Here is a 21,033-nt window from a genome sequence, read left to right on the forward strand (position 1 = left end):
TTAGGCCTGATTTTCCATTTTCCTAGCCTACAATCCATAAAGAAACTGTTATGATTGTACTTTACATGCATTTCCTTAGCTCACACCATGTTCATCCTCCAATCCCTCTCCAGTCCTGTCAGGGATGGGAAGCACTAGATCCTGACTTCCTACCTTTGTTGTTGTTACAGGACGTCCTGAAGCTTAGGCAGGGTCCACTCATCTTACCCAGAGGGCTTCACACTGACAAGCCACGGAGGACAATCGCAACAAGTGGAGCCCCAAAGTGTTTCTCCCCCAGCCCCCTCCTCCCCCGGTCAACCTCCCGCAAGCTCTGTCCTCCCCTCTAGCCACATTTTCCCTTAGCCTCCCAACCCCCTCTCCCCCAAAAAACAGAGGCAAGCTCAAGAGGTCCATCGGAGTAGCTGGACTGTCAAATATCTGGTCATAGCAGCTACACCAAAGACAACAAGGTTTGGAACAGTCACAATGTCTAATTTTACAGGTCAGTGAAATGGAGGTTGTATAAATGTTGTATTAGAGTACAGGTTTGACCAGCTTAATGTTTGCTATACTCCTGTTTTCTGTTGATTCCAGTTGTCTGGCTTCTTTTCTCCAGGCCCAATAAGGAGAAGGCCATGGCTCCCCAGACAGCAGGGCCCAGTAAGTTGGCCCAGTACTGTACACTGCAGCACTCCTTCCTTATGGACGTCTCTGATGTGAGAGAGATGGAGGGAGGCCTCCTCAACCGGCTCAATGACTTCCACTCCATAAAATTGCAGGCTTTTGGTAAGATGACCATGGACAACCCTGTGAATACTGAGACCCAGTTACTCAGTGAAAATGTGGCCATTTGTTTTACATTATACCATAGTGCAATGGTTACATAGGAAGTTCTGTATTTTATACAGGTATGTAAAGGTGTGAATAACCTTTGCTGTGTCCTCTCAGGGAAGGTGTGCTCCTTTGAGCAACTGGAGCACATGCGTGAGATGCAAGAGAAGCTTGCACGGCTACATTTCAGTCTGGACAGCCATGTGGAGGAGATTTTAGAGGACCAGCGGAAGTGTGCCTCCGACCACAACCTGGAGCACCTGCTCTGCAACATAAGCGCCACTGTAGTACACAGCTCACCACATTTCTGTCCTTACCCAGATCATAGTCATGTTGAACCACACTGTAGTCAAGGGGACTGCTAAAAGAGAGAGAGAGAGAGCGAATAGACACAGAGAGCATGGACTCCTGAGTTCTTCTGCAAAAATATAGAATTAGAGTTGAGTAAATGTAGATAAACTAGATTTTTTTTTGCAAGGACTTATACAGGAAACTAACCTCAATATCAAAACCTTCATTCTAATTCACAATTCCATATCTAAAACCTTGATTGTGGACAAAATTACCTGAATGGATTATTACTACCAAGAACTATCAAGAAAAAAAACTTCTAACAAGCCAAGATTTGCAGAAACACAGCGGAACCTGGAAATACCATCCAACACAAAATTGAGTGAGTAACGTTCAGTCTGAACCTACTTACTGAAGCCAAAATGAAAAATACAATAATCTCTATAATTTTGTTATATAAAGCTTAATAAATAATGCTACTAAGCTACCAAGCTGCTAGGAAAGAATCTGACTGAAATTAGCACTGAAGTGTGAAGTGAGAGGTGTGAAAACTCTTGAGCCTAACAATGGCAGGAGAGTTTCACAGCCTCCTCCATCTGTGCAGAGAATATATCCTCCACAGAATCCCCAAAATACAACAGCCACAGGACAACTTTGTTTGGATGTCGTAAAGGACCATTTGCCGATACTGAAAAGATATAGCTAGCTAACGACCTCCCTTTCCATGTGGAAAAGACAGACAGAGACTTGCTAGCTACGTTAGCTAGCTAACTGGAATTTTCTACAAGGAATCTGCCTCCTGAAAAAAGCTTCTCCAAAGTGGGTGTGACACCAACACCCGTTGCCTGCTGCACTGCTGCTTGGATTCCACCTGACGATCTGTTCACCATCTGCCCTGGTCTGTCTCCCCTGTCTGTTATAGGTACCCCCGTCACTCTCCCCCATCTCTTCCGAGCTTTCGCTCGCCTCCAGCACACACACACTGTTGAGGCGAGTGACTCTGAACTTACAACGGCTAGCCCCGAGTTGTTATATTTTTCGCTTGTGCTTTATGCTATTTGCCTCATGACTCATGCGTGCTTTGTTGACTATGAACTTGCTTGTTTACCCAACCGTGGGACAGTGTATGTTTGTTCCCACACTCGGGACTCTGACTCTCTATTGGTTACACAGACTCTTGGCCTCCCATCCTATTCTAACCACCTCTCGCCGGCTTTGTATTCATGTTACCTGATGAAATTGCTGTACAATATGATCTTGTTGCCATCTAATGCACATTCAAATGTTATAAATCAACACTGCAGAACTCTCCCTGTCCTCTGTCGTGCCCTAATTGTATTACTGCTGATTATATCTGGAAATGTGCATATACACCCTGGCCCATCTACTGTTGCTAGCCCCAATTCTGATTTGTGCTCTGATATCTGCTTCACTGACTTCTGCTCTCGTAAAAAGCCTGGGTTTTCTGCACGTTAACACTAGAAGCTTATTACCTAAAATGGATCAATGGAAAGTGTGGATTCACAGCTCCAATCCAGATATGTTGGTCATTACTGAGATGTGGTTAAGAAAGAGTGTTTTGAACACTGATGTTAACCTTTCTGGTTATAACCTTTTTCGGCAAGACAGATCTTCCAAAGGTGGTGGAGTGGCAATCTTTACCAAGGAACACCTTCAGTGCTCGGTTATCTCCACCAAGTCTGTCCCCAAACAATTTGATTTGCTGGTTTTACGCATTAAACTTTCAAATTGCTCTTTGTTGACTGTTGCTGGGTGTTATCGGCCACCATCAGCACCGGCCTGTATCCTAATTACCCTAAGCTCTCTCCTGGCCTCTTACACTAAGTCTGAATTTGTCCTGCTAGGTGACCTAAACTGGGACATGCTTAAATCACCTGACCAAGTCCTAAAGCAATCCCTAAATATTTCTCAGATTATTACCAATCCCGCAAGGTATGACTCCAAACACCCAGAAAAGGCTACTCTCCTTGATGTTATCCTTACAAATAATCCTGATAGGTATCAGTCTGGTGTTTTCTGTGATGACCTTAGTGATCACTGTTTTACAGCCTGTGTTCGTAATGGCTGCTCAGTGAAACGACCTGTCCTGACTTGTCATAGACGCTTGCTAAAAAACGTTAATGAGCAAGCCTTCCTTCATGATCTGGCCTCTGTAAATGGGTATTGAATCAGCTTGATCCCCTCTGTTGCTTGGACCTTCTTTTTTGATATTTTCAGTGGTATTGTTAACATGCCCCCATGAAGAAAATTAGAATTAAAAACCGGTTCAGCACCTGGTTCGACCGTGAACTGGCAGAGTTACTCCACCTCAAGAATTCCATTTGGCAAATCGCTCGGCACACGCATACTCAGGCTGGCTGGCTCTCGTTCAGGCAAATTAGAAATAAGTGCACTCAGGCTATCTGGAAGGCCAAAGTTACTTTAAGGAGCAGTTCTCTCTCTGTGGGTCTAACCCCAAGAAGTTCTGGATAACGGTTAAAGACCTGGAGAATAAACCCTCCTCCTCACAGCTGCCCATGTCCCTTAATGTTGATGATGAGGTTGTTACTGACAAGGAGCACATGGCTGAGCTCTTTAATCACCACTTCATTAAGTCAGGATTCCTATTTGACTCTGACATGCCTCCTTGTCAGTCCAACATTTCCTCATCTCCCACCCCTTCTAATGCGACTAGCCCCGATGCTCCTCCCTCTTTTTCCCCTGCCTCGCTACAAAGTTTTTCCCTGCAGAGTCCGAGGTGCTAAAGGAGCTCCTTAAACTTGACCCCCAAATATTATCTGGTTCAGATGGTTAAGACCCTTTCTTCTTTAAGATTGCTGCCCCTATCATCGCCAAGCCTATCTCTAACCTTTTTAACCTGTCTCTCCTCTCTGGGGAGGTTCCCATTACTTGGAAGGCAACCACGGTGTGTCCTTTATTTAAAAGGGGATATCAAGCTGATCCTAACTGTTATAGGCCTATTTCTATGTTGCCCTGTTTATCAAAAGTGTTGAAAAAACGTGGCTTTCTTGATGTCTATAGTATTCTCTCGGGTATGCAATCTGGTTTCCGCTCAGGTTATGGATGTGTCACTGCAACCTTAAAGGTCCTAAATGATGTCACCATTGCCCTTGATTCTAAGCAATATTGTGCTGCTATTTTTATTGACTTGGCCAAAGCTTTTGATACAGTAGACCATTCTATTCTTGTGGGCCAGCTAAGGAGTATTGGTGTCTCTGAGGAGTCTGTGGCCTGGTTTGCTAACTACCTCTCTCAGTGTATAAAGTCAGAACATCTGCTGTCTCAGCCACTGCTTGTCACCAAGGGAGTACCCCAAGGTTCGATCCTAGGCCCCACGCTCTTCTCAATTTACATCAACATCATAGCTGTGTAACGGGCGTCGTAAGGATTAGACCAAGGTGCAGCGGGGACGTGTATACTCATCCTCTTTATTAAATGAAAAGAAGGAAAAACAAACAAATCACGTATACAAAACAAGGAACAACACTAAACAGTCCTGTCAGGTGCACAGACACAAAACAGGAAACAACTACCCACAAATCCCATAGAAAAAAACACCCCTCTTAAATAAGACCTTCAATTAGAAGCAACTAGGAGCAGCTGCTTCCAATTGAAGGTCAACCCCATTAACTAAACATAGAAATAGAAAGACTAGAACTAACATAGAAATAAACTAACAAGAACATAGCCCAACAAACCCCGAAACACTCTAAACAAACACCCCTCTTACATAGGAACATAGCTCAACAAACCCCGAACCACATAAAACAAACACCCCCTGCCACGTCCTGACCAAACTGCAATAACAAATAACCCCTTATACTGGTCAGAACGCGACAAGCTGAAAGCAGTAGGAAGCTCTCTCATCCATTTGTATGCAGATGATACAGTCTTGTACTTAGCTGGCGCCTCTCCAGATTTTGTGTTAAACGCTCTACAACTAAGCTTTCTTAGTGTCCAACAAGCTTTCTCTGCCCTTAACCTTGTTCTGAACAGCTTCAAAACAAAGGTCATGTGGTTTGGTAAGAAGAATGCCCCTCTCCCCACCGGTGTGATTACTACCTCTGAGGGTTTAGAGCTTGAGGTAGTCACCTCATACAAGTACTTGGGAGTATGGTTAGATGTATGGTACACTGTCCTTCTCTCAGCACATATCAAAGCTGCAGGCTAAGGTTAAATCTAGACTTGGTTTCCTCTATCACAGTGGTTCCCAAACTTTTTATAGTCCCGTACCCCTTCAAACATTCAACCTCCAGCTGCATACCCCCTCTAGCACCAGGGTCAGCGCACTCTCAAATGTTGTTTTTTGCCATCATTGTAAGCCTGCCACACACACACACTATACGATACATTTATTAAACATAAGAATGAGTGGGAGTTTTTGTCACAACCCGGGTCATGGGAAGTGACAAAGAGCTCTGATAGGACCAGGGCACAAATAATTATATAATAATAATCAATCATTTTGCTCTTTATTTAACCATCTTACATATTAAACCTTATTTGTTCATCGAAAATTGTAAATAACTCACCACAGGTTAATAAGAAGGGTATGCTTGAAGGGATGCGCATAACTCTGCAATGTTGGGTTGTGTTGGAGAGAGTCTCAGTCTTAAATAATTTTCCACACAGTCTGTGCCTTTATTTAGGTTTCATGCACGCGAGGGCCGAGAATCCACTCTCACATAGGTACGTGGTTGCAAAGGGCATCAGTGTCCTAACAGCATGATTTGCCAAGGCAGGATACTCTGACCGCAGCCCAATCCAGAAATCTGGCAGTGGCTTCTGATTAAATTACATTTTCACAGAACCGCTTGTTGCAATTTCGATGAGGCTCTCTTGTTCAGATATCGGTAAGTGTACTGGAGGCAGGGCATGAAAGGGATAATGAATCCAGTTGTTTGTGTCTCCGTTTCGGGAAAGTACCTGCGTAATTGCGCACCCAACTCACTCAGGTGCTTCACTATATCACATTTGACATTGTCCGTACGCTTGAGTTCATTTGCACACAAAAAATCATACAATGATGGAAAGACCTGTGTGTTGTCCTTGTTAATGCAGACAGAAAAGAGTTCCAACTTCTTAAGCATAGCCTCAATTTTGTCCTGCACATTGAATATAGTCCCTGTAATCCTAAATTCAAAAACATCACCTAGATAGGCCAGTCGTGTGAGAAACTCATCATCATGCAAGCGGTCAGACAAGTGAAAATTATGTTCAGTAAAGAAAACTTTAAGCTCGTCTCTCAATTCATTAAAACGTGTCAGTACTTTGCCCCTTGATAACCAGCGCACTTTTATATGTTGTAAAAGCGTTACATGGTCGCTGCTCATATCATTGCATAGTGCAGAAAATACACGAGAGTTCAGGGGCCTTGCTTTAACAAAGTTAACCATTTTCACTGTAGTGTCCAAAACGTCTTTCAAGCTGTCAGGCATTCCCTTGGCAGCAAGAGCCTCTCGGTGGATGCTGCAGTGTACCCAAGTGACGTCGGGAGCAACTGCTTGCATGCGCGGTACCACTCCACTATGTCTCCCTGTCATGGCTTTTGCACCATCAGTACAGATACTAACATGAGCAGCAGCTACGTTTTGCTACATTAGTGGAATTAGTGGAATTCCCGCGAGAAAGTAACGGTTAATGTGATTGGATGTTAATTGTTTGACTAGGCTACTGTATTTGACATTGTGTTGTTATTTCACTGAACACTAGATGGTTTAATTTTATTTTTGGCTGTGAAATGAGCCTACTCAGGAAAGAAAAAAATCTCACATAAATGTATAGACCAGTTGGAAAATATAAATGGACTGTTTGAAAATGTGAAAAAAGAAAATATATGTACAGTATATATATATAAAATAAATGTGAATCACATTTTGTAACGGCTGTCGTCGGGAATGGAGGACCAAAACGCAGCGGGGTTAAGTGTACTCATCTTCTTTATTAAAAAGAAGGAAAACTGAAAACAACAAACACGTACACTGAAAACACAACGACAAAATAACAGTCTTGCAAGGCACACGGCTAAACACAGAACAATCTCCCACAAACACTAAACCAAACACATACCCATATATAGGACTCCCAATCAGAGGCAACGAGAAAACACCTGCCTCCAATTGAGAGTCCAACCCCAATAAACAAGACATAGAAATACAAAAGACCAGAGACCACATAGAAATACAAACATAGAACATTACCCAAAAACCCAGAAATAATAAATCAAACGCCCTACTAAATAAACCACCACCCCGAACCACATAAAACAAATACCCTCTGCCACATCCTGACCAAACTACAATAACAAATAACCCTTATACTGGTCAGGACGTGACACATTTTTATTTGTCGTACCCCCGTACCCCAGTTTGGGAATACCTGCTCTATCGTAATCGCTCCTCTTTCACCCCAGCTGCAAAACTAACCCTGATTCAGTTGACCATTTTACCCATGCTAGATTACGGAGACGTAATTTATAGATCGGCAGGTAAGGGTGCTCTCGAGCGGCTAGATGTTCTTTACCATTCGGCCATCAGATTTGCCACCAATGCTCCTTATAGGACACATCACTGTACTCTATACTCCTCTGTAAACTGGTCATCTCTGTATACCTGTAATCCCACTGGTTGATGCTTATTTATAAAACCCTCTTAGGCCTCACTCCCCCCTATCTGAGATACCTACTGCAGCCCTCATCCTCCACATACAACACTCGTTCTGCCAGTCACATTCTGTTAAAGGTTCCCAAAGCACACACATCCCTGGGTCGCTCCTCTTTTCAGTTCGCTGCAGCTAGCGACCGGAACGAGCTGCAAAAAACACTCAAACTAGACAGTTTTATCTCCATCTTTTCATTCAAAGATTCAATCATGGACACTCTTACTGACAGTTTTGGCTGCTTCGCGCCTTTTGACTTCTGGTAGGTCATCATTGTAATTAAGAATTTGTTCTTAACTGACTTGCCTAGTTAAATAAAGGTTAAATAAAAAATATTTAAAAAAGGGCAATGGTTATTTACATGCTGTCTGTAAATAAGCAGAATGTGGTTGTTCCCACACATTCATGTTTACATCCTTAGCAGATGCTCTTGAATAAAAAAAAGATCTATCACACTGATGTCTTTTGGACAACATCCAGTCCAAAAATGTGATAATGCATGCTTTTCACATCCTATCCAGGCACGCAGTAGTTGGCTGTGGAGAGGCAGCATACACTGACAGACCAGACAGTTTGACCTCAGGCCCAAAATGTGAAATGTGTCCATTGTTAGTTTGATTTGTAGCATCCACTGCTGTGGTGTGGTATGTGTGAGTGTACAGTACGTGTGAGTGTGAGTGTGGTGCGAAAGCCCTTCAGCTCATTAGAGATATGGGTGCCAAGAATACTCTGTAGCCATAGCAACAAGCAATAATGTAGCAAAATGAATTTTCTGCTGTGTATATTAGCTAGTAGAATTTACTTATTTGAGCTGATGTAGGGCTTACTAACAGTGATACAATGATTGATGTGGTGAGATGACGTGTAATGATCTAGCATTCTGTAGGCTATTGTTCTGTAAGCCTATACTATATACTTGTAAGACTATCTAATTAAGTTTTACTCTGATTACCCCAACATGGGACTATAAAAATGAAAATGTTGCAACAAGTTCGTAATAACACCTATATAAAGGCAATACAAAAGTATTGAACACGTAACAAAGCCCTGGGACTACATAATCTTAATTTCCCCCTCAGATGAAACAACTCAGCAGCTCAATGTATTCTTTTCTAAATGTTGTCTCGCAATCTCTGGGATTCACCCGATTTACCAGGGAAAACACTGGCTTTGAATCATCTATGTTTAGCTTGAATCCTTAACAGTTCTGTGTTGGATCCTTAATGTATTTGTGTCCAGACAAAAAATACACCTGGCTGAAAACCAGGACCTGCCCAAGACGTCTGGACATTGACGAGGAAGATTAGGATGGCAGATCGCTCATCATCCCACAACGACGAGGACAGGTTTCCATGATATTGATCCAACTGGGCCACATAGAGCTCCTGGTTAGATAAGGATTTGTATATGATTGATCGATTGATTCAAACAGGTGTCAAACACATCATCTGTGATCTAGAGACAAATACTCCACATTCATAGCACAAGTTCTGCTTATTGTAGATATTGTATGGTAGCCCATATCTTTTGTGAAGGAATATTGAGTCCACCACAGGCAGAACTTTTCAAAACATTTACATTTACATTTTAGTCATTTAGCAGACGCTCTTATCCAGAGCGACTTACAGTAGTGAATGCATACATTTCATACAGTTTTTTCTCCGTAATGGTCCCCCGTGGGAATCGAACCCACAACCCTGGCGTTGCAAACACCATGCTCTACCAACTGAGCCACACGAGACCCAAAACTAATGACACATTCATTAGTATATTATATGGAACTGGAACAAATTAATGACTGGAACGAATTGCAAAAATCGCTGAAGTTGGAGACTTATACCTCCCTCACTACCTTTAAGCATCAGCTATCTGAGCAGCTTACCGATCGCTGCAGCTGTACATAGCCCATCTGTAAATAGCCCACCCAACTACCTACCTCATCCGCATATTGTTTTTATTTACTTTTTTGCTCTTTTGCACAACAGTATTTCTACTTGCACATCATCATCTGCTCATCTATCACTTCAGTGTTAATTTGCTAAATTGTAATTACTTCGCTACTATGGCCTATTTAGTGCATTACTTCCTTACTCCATTTGCACGCACTGTTTATAGATTTTTCTATTGTGTTATTGACTGTATGTTTGTTTATCCCATTTGTAACTCTGTGGTGTTGTATGTGTCGAACTGCTTCGCTTTATCTTGGCCAGGTCGCAGTTGTAAATGAGAACTTGTTCTCAACTGGCCTACCTGGTTAAATAAAGGTTAAATATATATTTTTTTAAAGATATACAAATGTATAAGATAATTAATGTGTTATTAGTTTTGAAAAGTTATGCATGTGGTGTGTGAGACCAGAGACAAATTCTCTTTGGTTCATCAAAAAGTCTAAGATAAGACACCTTTGTTTTACTTCAACTTGCCAAGCCTAGCTCTTTTTCCAATGGACCTGAGTCCCATAAGAAGACCTGTTAAATACATTCTACTAGGTACACCCATCTCGTACCTGGATGGACCCCCTGTAGCCATGAAGGGCTGCGCCTGGTCAGTAACAATGTTCAGATACACTGTTTAATGTTGCTCAATTAGTATCAAGGACCTAATGTGTGCCAGGGAAACATTCCCCAAACCATTACACCACCGCCACCAGCCTGTACCGTTGACACCAGGCAGGATGGGGCCATGGACTCATGTTGCTTACGCCAAATCCTGATTCTGCCATCAGCATGACGCAAAAGGAACCAGGACTTGTCGGACCAAGCAATGTTTTTCCACTCCTCTGATCGTGTGTCCAATGGAGTCGGCTCTTCTTGTTTTTAGCTGACAGGAGTAGAACCCGGTGTTGTCGTCTGCTGCAATAGCCCATCAGTGACAAGAACCGACGAGTTGTGCATTCAGAGATAAGGCTCTGCACACCACTGTTGTACTGCACCGTTATTTGCCTGTTTGTGGTCCGCCTGTTATTTTGCACGATTCTTGCCATTCTCCTTCGACCTCTCTCATCAACTAGCTGTTTTCGCCTACAGGACTGCTGCTGATTGGATGTTTTTTGTTTGTCGCACCATTGATGGTAAACCCTAGACCAGTGGTTACCAACCTTTTCTGAGTCAAGATCACCTTCTGAGTCCAAAAGCAAGCCGAGATCTACCTCACAGATTTGTTTTCAAAAGACTTAAAAAACCTATGCAAAATTAGCGTATTAAAAACAGTTCTGTAGCAATGAGGTTTGTACAGTAGGCTATAGGCCCAATACATTATCACTGCATATTGGCAATGCTTGAATTGCCCTGACAATGTTGTTCTTCTCAGACCATTACACTGGTAATATATATTTTGTTGTGAGGCACAGCTGAGTGAGCATAATCATTAGCTTTTTTTTTACTGAACTGATGGCTTGCATCTGATGTTCAGACAGGGGATGGTGGGAGGGTGACAGCACTGCTGAGGCTGCTTCTCACCCAACTCACCTTCCCTCCTCTCTCCCTCCCTCCCTCCCTCCCTCCCTCCGCTGAGAAAAGAGGACACAATCTTCCAGCTGATGGCGATTCATGTTATCACTCCGATGACCGATCAGAGACAGTGAAATATTCCTCGATATTAAAAAGGACAAGCCGCTAATAATAACAATGCAAGCTTTGGAAACACTTGGCTGTACTCATTCATTACAGCTGCAGTGCTGGTTGTAGTGTTAGTGGCATTAGTGGGAAATCGGGAACACGCATTTTATGGCTTATAGGCCTAAAAGTGTTGAACAAAATGTTGACAGTGCTGAATAAGAACTTAAACATGAATGTACTTATTAAAATAGCAGCTCTTTGCTGTGTTCATTGAGTCTCAAGTCATCATCTTTGCTGTGCGCTCGAGGCTTCTTTTTCCAGCCTATGGCTTGAGGAAACTGTGCAGACACAGTGATCTAAGCATTATGATTGGCCAGCGGTAGGCCTATAGGTGTACTTGATTTGCTGTCTGGGCCTGCCGGGTACACAAAGTTTTACCTTCAGACACATTAAATAGTTCAAAATGCTCACAATTTGCCTTCCCGGTGCTAGGGCTGCTGAATCAAGTGCACCTAACGCCAACAGCACAAAACACAAGGCTTTATCGTTGTTTTTTACAGAAATGTTTGGTGATCAACTACAAATGCCTTGGTGATCACCTCCCTAGACACTGTCGTGCGTGACAAGCCCAGGAGGCTGGCTATTACCGGCGCATACTGGAACCTGCGCACCTGACGCACTGTCTGTAGAAGTGAACCATTTTTTGTGAATTGGGTAGTGTACCTAATAAACTGGCCCCTGGGGGGATACAGTACCAGTCAAAAGTTTGGACACATCTACTCATTCAAGGGTTTTTCTTTCGTGAAGACATCAAAACTATAAAATAACACATATGGAATCATGTAGTAAACAAAAATGTGTTAAACAAATCAAAATACACGACCGGTCAAAGGTTTTAGAACACCTCATTCAAGAGTTTTTCTTTATTTTACTATTTTCTACATTGTAGAATAATAGTGAAGACATCAAACCTTTGAAAAAAACACATATGGAATCATATAGTAACCAAAAAAGTGTTAAACAAATTGGGTTGATGTCGGGTAATTGTGGAGGCCAGGTCATCTGATGCAGCACTCCATCACTCTTCTTCCTGGTCAAATAGCCCTTACACAGCCTGGAGGTGGGTTGGGTCATTGTCCTGTTGAAAAACAAATGATAGTCCCACTAAGCGCAAACCAGATGGGAGAGCGTATTGCTGCAGAATGCTGTGGTAGCCATGCTGGTTAAGTGTGCCTTGAATTCTAAATAAATCACATAGTGTCACCAGCAAAGCACCCCCACACCATCACACCTCCTCCTCCATACTTCACGGTGGGAACTACACATGCAGAGATCCTCCGTTCACCTACTCTGCGTCTCACAAAGACACGGAGGTTGGAACCAAAAATCTTGAATTTGGACTCATCAGACCAAAGGGTAGATTTCCACCGGTCAAATGTCCATTGCTCGTGTTTCTTGGCACAAGCAAGTCTCTTCTTGTTGGTGTACTTTAGTAGTGGTTTCTTTGCAGCAATTGAAACATGACGGCCTGATTCACAGTCTCCTCTGAACAGTTGATGTTGAGATGTGTCTGCTACTTTAACTCTGTGAAGCAATTATTTGGGCTGCAATTTCTGAGGCTAGTAACTCTAATGAACTAATCCTCTGCAGCAGAGGTAACTCTGGGTCTTCCTTTCTTGTGGCGGTCCTCATGAGAGCCCGTTACATCATAGCGCTTGATGGTTTTTGCGACTGCACTTGAAGAAACCATCAAAGTTCTTGATATTTTCTGGGTTGACTGACCTTCATGTCTTAAAGTAATGATGGGCTGTTGTTTCTCTTTGCTTATTTGAGCTGTTCTTGTCATAATATGGACTTGGTCTTTTACTAAATAGGGCTATCTTCTGTATACCACCCTCACCCCTAACTGATTGGCTCAAATGCATTAAGACGGAAAGAAATTCCACAAACTAACCTCTAACAAGGCACACCTTTAATTGAAATGTATTCCAGGAGACAACTTCATGAAGCTGGTTGAGAGAATGCAAGTGTGCAGCGCTGTCATCAAGGCAAAGTGTGGCTACTTTGAAGAATCTCAAATATAAAACATATTTTGATTTGTTTAACACTTTTTTGGTTTCCAAATGATTCCATATGTGTTATTTCAGTTTTGATGTCTTCACAAAATAGTAACATTTATGAAAAACCCTGGAATGAGTAGGTGTCCAAACATTTGACTGGTACTGTATGTCAATGAGAACTATCTTCTCAAGGAACTTGACATTTTCTACAATCTTTTGCTTTGCTATCATTTGTCATGTAACCCTGCAAAACAAATTTGTGTATTTATTTACATGTAAATAAAAGTAAATCATGTAAATCAGTGACAGTGGTCTTGTTTTAATAACCGACTCAGATGCTCAATCTTGCATGTCTAATCCCACTAATTGGAAATAGATCCTTACCTTACAGCCCCCTCTTCCTCAAGACTGTTAAAGACCAGGAACACACATATCCTCTTTTCCCCCTTTGGGCGACACAAGGCCAACCACACTGAGCTGAGGCATTACAATGATACTATAGGAAAGTTTCTTTACAATAAAGATGTGAAGGAATAAAGTAAATAAATTAAAAAACAAAGCATATGGTTTATAGAAATAAACACTTTAAATATCAGTCGGTCTTTCATCTTGTTAACAAACAAGTTCAATATAATTTAAACATAGAATAGTGAAAGGCTACGTTAAGACTGGCACTATACTGAAACAGAATCACAGACCTGGGCTTCACCGTCTCTATATCAGTCGTTAGTTTAAAGATAAATGCTTTCAATGTTACACTCAGCCAGTATAATTGGTTTACACCCAAAGTTGAGTTAGGCATCAGTGTACACACACATATATATATATATCTCCTTAACAAAAATATAAATATATTTTTTGATCACATCAGTACATTTTGGTCATGCAAAAAGTAAAATGCTAAGACATGCCAGAACACCACTTCATCAACAAATTGTTACAATAAGATTTACAAACCATATACAATAGATACATTATATACGGCAACATCGTACAGCATACAGATTAGGCTAATACTGTGCAATCACACATTTGAGCTATACAAATAATTTGTAATCATTAATCTTTACTCTGACAAATCTTTAAAACAACTGTATAAGACATCTTAGAAATTTCACATCAAATGAATCACCTAAAATATACATCTTTCAGGTCCCGTTTCCTTTTTGTGCATTTCAAATCTATATTCTTCATAACGTTGTCTCTGATTTGCGTACAATAAGATTCATAAAAAACTACAGCAACAATCATATGACGATACATACCAAGCCATACTCATGACGACAACTATCATGATAGTGAGCGACTTCTTCAAAGTGCAAAGAGAGCAGGTTGTTGAGAGTGTAAGACCTGATGCCAACAGCTGAAGTCTCCGTCTGTCTGTCTGTCTGTCTGTCTGTCTGTCTGTCTGTCTGTCTGTCTGTCTGTCTGTCTGCCTGCCTGCCTGCCTGCCTGCCTGCCTGCCTGTCTGTCTGTCTGTCTGTCTGTCTGTCTGTCTGTCTGTCTGTCTGTCTGTCTGTCTGTCTGTCTGTCTGTCTGTCTGTCTGTCTGTCTGTCTGTCTGTCTGTCTGTCTGTCTGTCTGTCTGTCTGTCTGTCTGTCTGTCTGTGCTCCTTTATTAAAGGACACCATAGCTCGCTGAGAAGAGGGTTGATTTAAGGGCTCTCATCTTAAGGACTTTCTATACTCTGTAACGTTAAAAAAGTGCAGGCACTCTCAGAAATGTAGAACATCTCTGTCTTTAAGGAAGGTCGGTGTTTCTGTTCTTCTGTCTGGGGGGGGTTTGATTGTGTTTTGAAGGTTGTGTTTTCTGAGGGGCCCTCAGGGGTAGGAGAGGGTCCTCATGAGCTCATTGAGGCTCTTGTGGACGTTGGCAGGCTGGGAAGCGGCGAACTCTGCCAGCCCAGGCCCCATGTGGGTGTAGAGGGCTTGGCACAGGTTGGAGGTGGCCCCCCGCACGCTGCCACCCCGGCCGTGGACAGTGCCGCTGTGGCTGGATGTGCCCAGGAGGTGCCACAGCAGGGGTAACGCCTTCTGTTCCACCACCTGGGGCTTACGGGGATATAATCCTGTCACCAGATCTGAAAGACAGACCAGAGGAGGAGAGGAGGGAGGGAGGTGGGAGGATGAGGAGTCAAACACGTTGTAACAAGGAACTTATGAAATGCTGAGAGCACATGGGCCTGACATCTGTTTCTCCCTCCTTTTAAGAGGCTAAAGACTCTTTGGGTGACAGGCAGAAAGACAGTTGCCAGTGCACTGTTGCTTAGCAGCTTTTGTCAACTCAGATCCTAATCAAAATGTTAAAAGCCAAATGAAGTTTACCAAGTGTCATCTACGTAACTTAGGTACTGAAGGGAATATCTCAAGCAAACTATTTCAGTGAACATACCTGCAACCTTCTCTATGAGATCCACCTTAGCCTTACCACTCAGGAACTGGGCCTTGGTGCAGAAGGGCTGGAGGAGGAGAGCGTTATCTGTGAACAAAGTCAAGCACAAAGTCAAGCTACGTTCAAGCCTCAAACCAGATGATGTGATGGGAAACATCATCAGACACCCACCCAGGTTTTGGATGAGTGTGTGGATGGCTCCAATAGCAGCAGTGTAGATAGCGTTGTTCTTGGAGTTGAGGTGATTGTCCACGATGGCTGGGACCAGGATGTAGATTACCTGGGCAAGGTTATCCTTCATCACAGTGACAATCTTCTGCAGAGACTCTAGAGCGTACAGGTTGACCTTACTGTTGGACTCTTGCAGTCTGGCCTTAAAGGCATCAAACACCTGCGAGAGAAGGACAGAGGGATGAGAGAAGCATTACTACAGATTCAACTATGACCTGCTTACACAGGCCCTTTTATCTATGGAACTTTGCATGGTTGATTTCGTCAATAAAATGTATAGCTAGTATTTTTTGTGATAGTCAGAGGATTTCGGCCTTTAGCAGCTTAGGGTATATGAGGCAAAAAAATATCCAGTTTTGTTCAGCTGACATCAGTTACCGGAAAGATACTGCAGATGACCATGTTGGGGTTGTGCTCGCAGTCCACCATTAGCTGGTCGATGCCCTTGATGCGCTCTCTAAAGTCCTTTGAACCCAGCAGGGCTGTGAGCTGCTTGATGTACTCGATCTTGTCTGCAATGCTGTGAGCTTGAGGTCTTCCGTTGTACTGCCCAGACTCCCTGCAGATACACAAACAGTAGGTAAAACATGGAGACGGAGTTCATACTGATGGATACACACATGAACAAACTCTACATTCATTGACACAAACTGTGCTAATGCATAGACAAACAGCAAGGCTAGCCATGACACCAATCATAACAGTTCAGTATATAAGGGATGTTGACTTGATGAGAGACTAAATTCAGGGATAGTATGGATAGTGCTACATGTCTCAGTTGGTGTTGCGTTTTCCCACCTGTTTACCACTTTGTGTGGTTCCCTGTTGAGAGACGAGGCCCTCACTGTCCCACTGCCAGGGTGGGAACGCCGGCCCCTGGCTGACGGGGTGTCCTGGGGCATCTCTCCCAGGCCCTGCAGAACACATTAACACACGTAACTCATAGATCACACAAATGTACAGTACCAGTCAAAGGTTTGGACACCTACTCATTCAATGTATTTAAAAATATATATTTTCTACATTGTAGAATAATAGTGAAGACATCAAAACTATGAAATAACACATATGGAATCTTGTACTAACCAAAAAAGTGTTAAACAAATCAAAATATATTTTCTATTTTAGATTCTTCAAAGTAGCCACCATTTGCTTTGATGACAGCTTTGCACACTCTTGTCATTCTCTCAACCAGCTTCACCTGGAATGCTTTTCCAACAGTCTTGAAGGAGTTCCCACAACAGTCTTGAAGGAGTTCCCACTTCACTCTGCGGTCCAAATCATCCCAAACCATCTCAATTGGGTTGAGGTTGGGTGATTGTGGAGGCTAGGTCATCTGATGCAGCACTCCATCACCCTTCTTCTTGGTCAAATAGCCCTTACACAGCCTGGAGGTGTGTTGGGTCATTGTCCTGTTGAAAAACAAATGATCGTTCCACTAAGCGCAAACCAGATGGGATGGCGTATCGCTGCAGAATGCGGTGGTAGCCATGCTGGTTAAGTGTGCCTTGAATTTAAAATAAATCACATACAGTGTCAGCTGCAAAGCACCCCCACACCATCACACCTCCTCCTCCATGCATCACGGTGGGAACCACACATGCGGAGATCATCCATTCACCTACTCTGCGTCTCACAAAGACAAAGACAGATTTCCACTGGTCTAATGTCCATTGCTCGTGTTTCTTGGCCCAAGCAAGTCTCTTCTTCTTATTGGTGTCCTTTAGTAGTGGTTTCTTAGCAGCAATTCGACCATGAAGGCCTGATTCACACAGTCTCCTCTGAACAGTTGATGTTGAGATGTGTCTGTTACTTTAACTCTGTAAAGCATTTATTTGGGCTGTAATCTGAAGCTGGTAACTCTAATGAACTTATCCTCTGCATGTAACTCTGGGTCTTCCTTTCCTGTGGCGGTCCTCATGAGAGACAGTTTCATTATAGCGCTTGATGTTTTTTTGCGACTGCACTTTAAATGTTCTGCATTGACTGACCTTAATGTTTTAAAGTAATAATGGACTGTCATTTCTCTTTGCTTATTTGAGCTGTTCTTGCCATAATATGGACTTGGTCTTTTACCAAATAGGGCTATCTTCTGTATACCACCCCTACCTTGTCACAACACAACTGATTGGCTCAAATACATTAACAAGAAATTCCACAAATTAACTTTTAACAAGGCACACCTGTTAATTGAAATGCATTCCAGCTCTTGAAGCAGGTCGACAAAATGCCAAGAGTGTGCATTTTGTTTCTTTCGTATCATCATTGGCTCATTGGTGAAATTAGCATTATGACAATATATTTAATTAAATCATTCAAAACCCTTTATTAATGCAATTGCAGACAGAAGTGGACAATCAGGAACATAGCACGCATGTTTCTGAGTAAGTTCTGCATCAAACAAAAGGTCTCAAGTTGTTTTATTAAATCGAAGTCCCGCCTTAGTGATGTCACTGACTACGTCATTACCTTTTTACTCCTGAGACCAAAACCCTGCATCCACAGCTATACAAACATAGAGTTTCAGTGTTTATCTAAAAGCTAGGCAATAAATGTCCCCTCCCCAAAGTTGATTTATTGTGGAATGTCTAACTAGTCTCTTATCTCCCACACTCCCCTGCAGAGTTCTGTCTCAGTCACACATTATATGAGGAGAGAGAGAGAGAGAGAGAGAGAGAGAGAGAGAGAGAGAGAGAGAGAGAGAGAGAGAGAACAACTGTGGAACAATTCTAAAACTATATCATGAATATATATGTTGTTAATCTATAGTCTAGGACCCTATAAATGTAAGGAGGGAGGGGTCTTATAACCCCTCCCCTTCTATTAATATAACATAAGCATAATCAATTATTCTAATACATCAAACATCTGTACAGCCCCAAATCATGACCGCTTGGTGAATCCTGACACCATCCCTAACTATAACATTTTCCAACAAGATAGAGCTGCCAAAGGGGGCGGAGTTGCAATCTACTGCAGAGATAGCCTGCAGAGTTCTGTCATACTATCCAGGTCTGTGCCCAAACAATTCGAGCTTCTACTTTTAAAAATCCACCTTTCCAGAAACAAGTCTCTCACCATTGCCGCTTGTTATAGACCCCCTTCAGCCCCCACCTGTGCCCTGGACACCATATGTGAATTGATTGCCCCCCATCTATCTTCAGAGTTCGTACTGTTAGGTGACCTAAACTGGGACATGCTTAACCCCCCGGCTGTCCTACAATCTAAGCTAGATGCCCTCAATCTCACACAAATTATCAAGGAACCTACCAGGTACAACACTAAATCCGTAACCATGGGCACCCTCTTAAATATCATCCTGACCAACTTGCCCTCTAAATACACCTCTGCTGTCTTCAACCAGGATCTCACCGATCATTGCCTCATTGCCTGGGTGCGTAATGGGTCCGCGGTCAAACGACCACCCGTCATCACTGTTAAACGCTCCCTAAATCACTTTACATTTACATTACATTTACATGTTAGTCATTTAGCAGATGCTCTTATCCAGAGCAACTTACAGTAGTGAATGCATACATTTCATACATTTTTTCTCCGTACTGGTACCCCGTGGGAATTGAACCCACAACCCTGGCGTTGCAAACACCATGCTCTACCAACTGAGCGCGAGCAGGACTTTTTGATCGACCTGGCCCGGGTATCCTGGAAGGATATTGACCTCATCCTGTCAGTAGAGGATGCCTGGTTGCTCTTTAAAAGTGCCTTCCTCACCATCTTAAATAAGCATGCCCCATTCAAAAAAATGTAGAACCAGGAACAGATATATGCCATGGTTCACCCCAGACTTGACTGGCCTTGACCAGCACAAAAACATCCTGTGGCGTTCTGCATTAGCATTGAATAGCCCCCGTGATATGCAACTTTTCAGGGAAGTCAGGAACCAATATACACAGGCAGATAGGAAAGCTAAGGCTAGCTTTTTCAAACAGATATTTGCATCCTGTAGCACTAATTCCCTACCCCGGCCAACATCTCAGTACCCCCTGCAGCAACTTGCAGCTCACTGGTCATCATAGCAACATCCACCCATAGCACGCGCTCCAGCAGGTATATTTCACTGGTCACCCCCAAAGCCAACACTTCTTTGGCCGCCTTTCCTTACAGTTCTCTGCTGCCAATGACTGGAAATAATTGCAGAAATCACTGAAGCTGGAGACGTATATCTCCCTCTGTAACTTTAAGCATCAGCTGTCAGATCAGCTTACCGATCACTGTACCTGTACACAGCCCATCTGTAAATGCCACACCCAACTACCTCATCCGCATATTGTTATTTATCCTCTTGCTCTTTTGCACCCCAGTATCTCTACTTGCACATCATCATCTGCACATCTATCACTCCAGTGTTAATGCTAAATTGTAATTATTTCGCCTCCATGGCCTATTTATTGCCTTACCTGCCTACTCTTCTACATTTGCACACACTGTACATTTTTCTATTGTGTTATTGACTGTACGTTTTGTTTATCCCATGTGTAACTCTGTGTTGTTGTTTTTGTCACACTGCTTTATTTTATCTTGGTCAGGTCGCAGTTGTAAATGAGAACTTGTTCTCAACTGGCCTACCTGGTTAAATAAAGGTGAAAAAAAAAAGTATAAATAAAAAGGCATAAGGTGGCTTCTTTAAAGAATCTCAAATATTAAATATATTTTGATTTGTTTAACACTTTTTGGTTACTACATGATTCCATATGTGTCATTTCATAGTTTTGATGTCTTCTCTATTATTGTACAATGTAGAAAATAGTACAAATAAAGGAAAACCCTGGAATGAGTAGGTGTGTCCAAACTTTTGACCGGTACTGTAAATGAAGTGCAGCAGGTTCATACAGGAAACCTGACTGATAGCATCAGCTGATATTGCAGCAATTAGATTCATCATGCTACCTTAATATGGCGGTTTATTTAGTCGACCGGGTTCTGCACACACATTCTGATGGCTGCCGCCCAATGCCATGTGCTGGTGTTCTTGGTGACATGCCAATGTTGTA

General features: G+C 42.6%; 2 protein-coding genes across 2 annotated transcripts in view; one reads left to right on the top strand and one right to left on the bottom strand.

The window, feature by feature from the left end:
* The first annotated feature begins 468 nt into the window (after positions 1-468).
* LOC106577446 (coiled-coil domain-containing protein 28A-like) lies at positions 469-9,076 on the top strand. The gene is made up of 5 exons (XM_045694438.1): positions 469-484; positions 577-768; positions 931-1,097; positions 8,862-8,884; positions 9,022-9,076. The coding sequence occupies exons 1-5, from the start codon at positions 469-471 to the stop codon at positions 9,074-9,076; spliced, it is 453 nt and encodes a 150-aa protein (XP_045550394.1).
* Positions 9,077-13,296: 4,220 nt separating this feature from the next.
* Positions 13,297-21,033, bottom strand: part of LOC106581430 (TOG array regulator of axonemal microtubules protein 1) — a 33,777-nt gene continuing 26,040 nt past the window's right edge. Inside the window, exons 18-22 of the mRNA XM_014163521.3 lie at positions 16,820-16,935; positions 16,400-16,580; positions 15,962-16,181; positions 15,791-15,877; positions 13,297-15,479 (exon numbers count right to left, since the gene is read on the bottom strand). Coding sequence (XP_014018996.3) covers positions 15,220-15,479; positions 15,791-15,877; positions 15,962-16,181; positions 16,400-16,580; positions 16,820-16,935 — 864 coding nt within the window. The 3' untranslated portion in view covers positions 13,297-15,219. The remainder of the gene's footprint in view (positions 15,480-15,790; positions 15,878-15,961; positions 16,182-16,399; positions 16,581-16,819; positions 16,936-21,033) is intronic.

This window comes from Salmo salar, chromosome 01 (genome assembly GCF_965601325.2).
Source record: "Salmo salar chromosome 01, fSalSal1, whole genome shotgun sequence".
Classification (NCBI taxonomy): domain Eukaryota; kingdom Metazoa; phylum Chordata; class Actinopteri; order Salmoniformes; family Salmonidae; genus Salmo; species Salmo salar.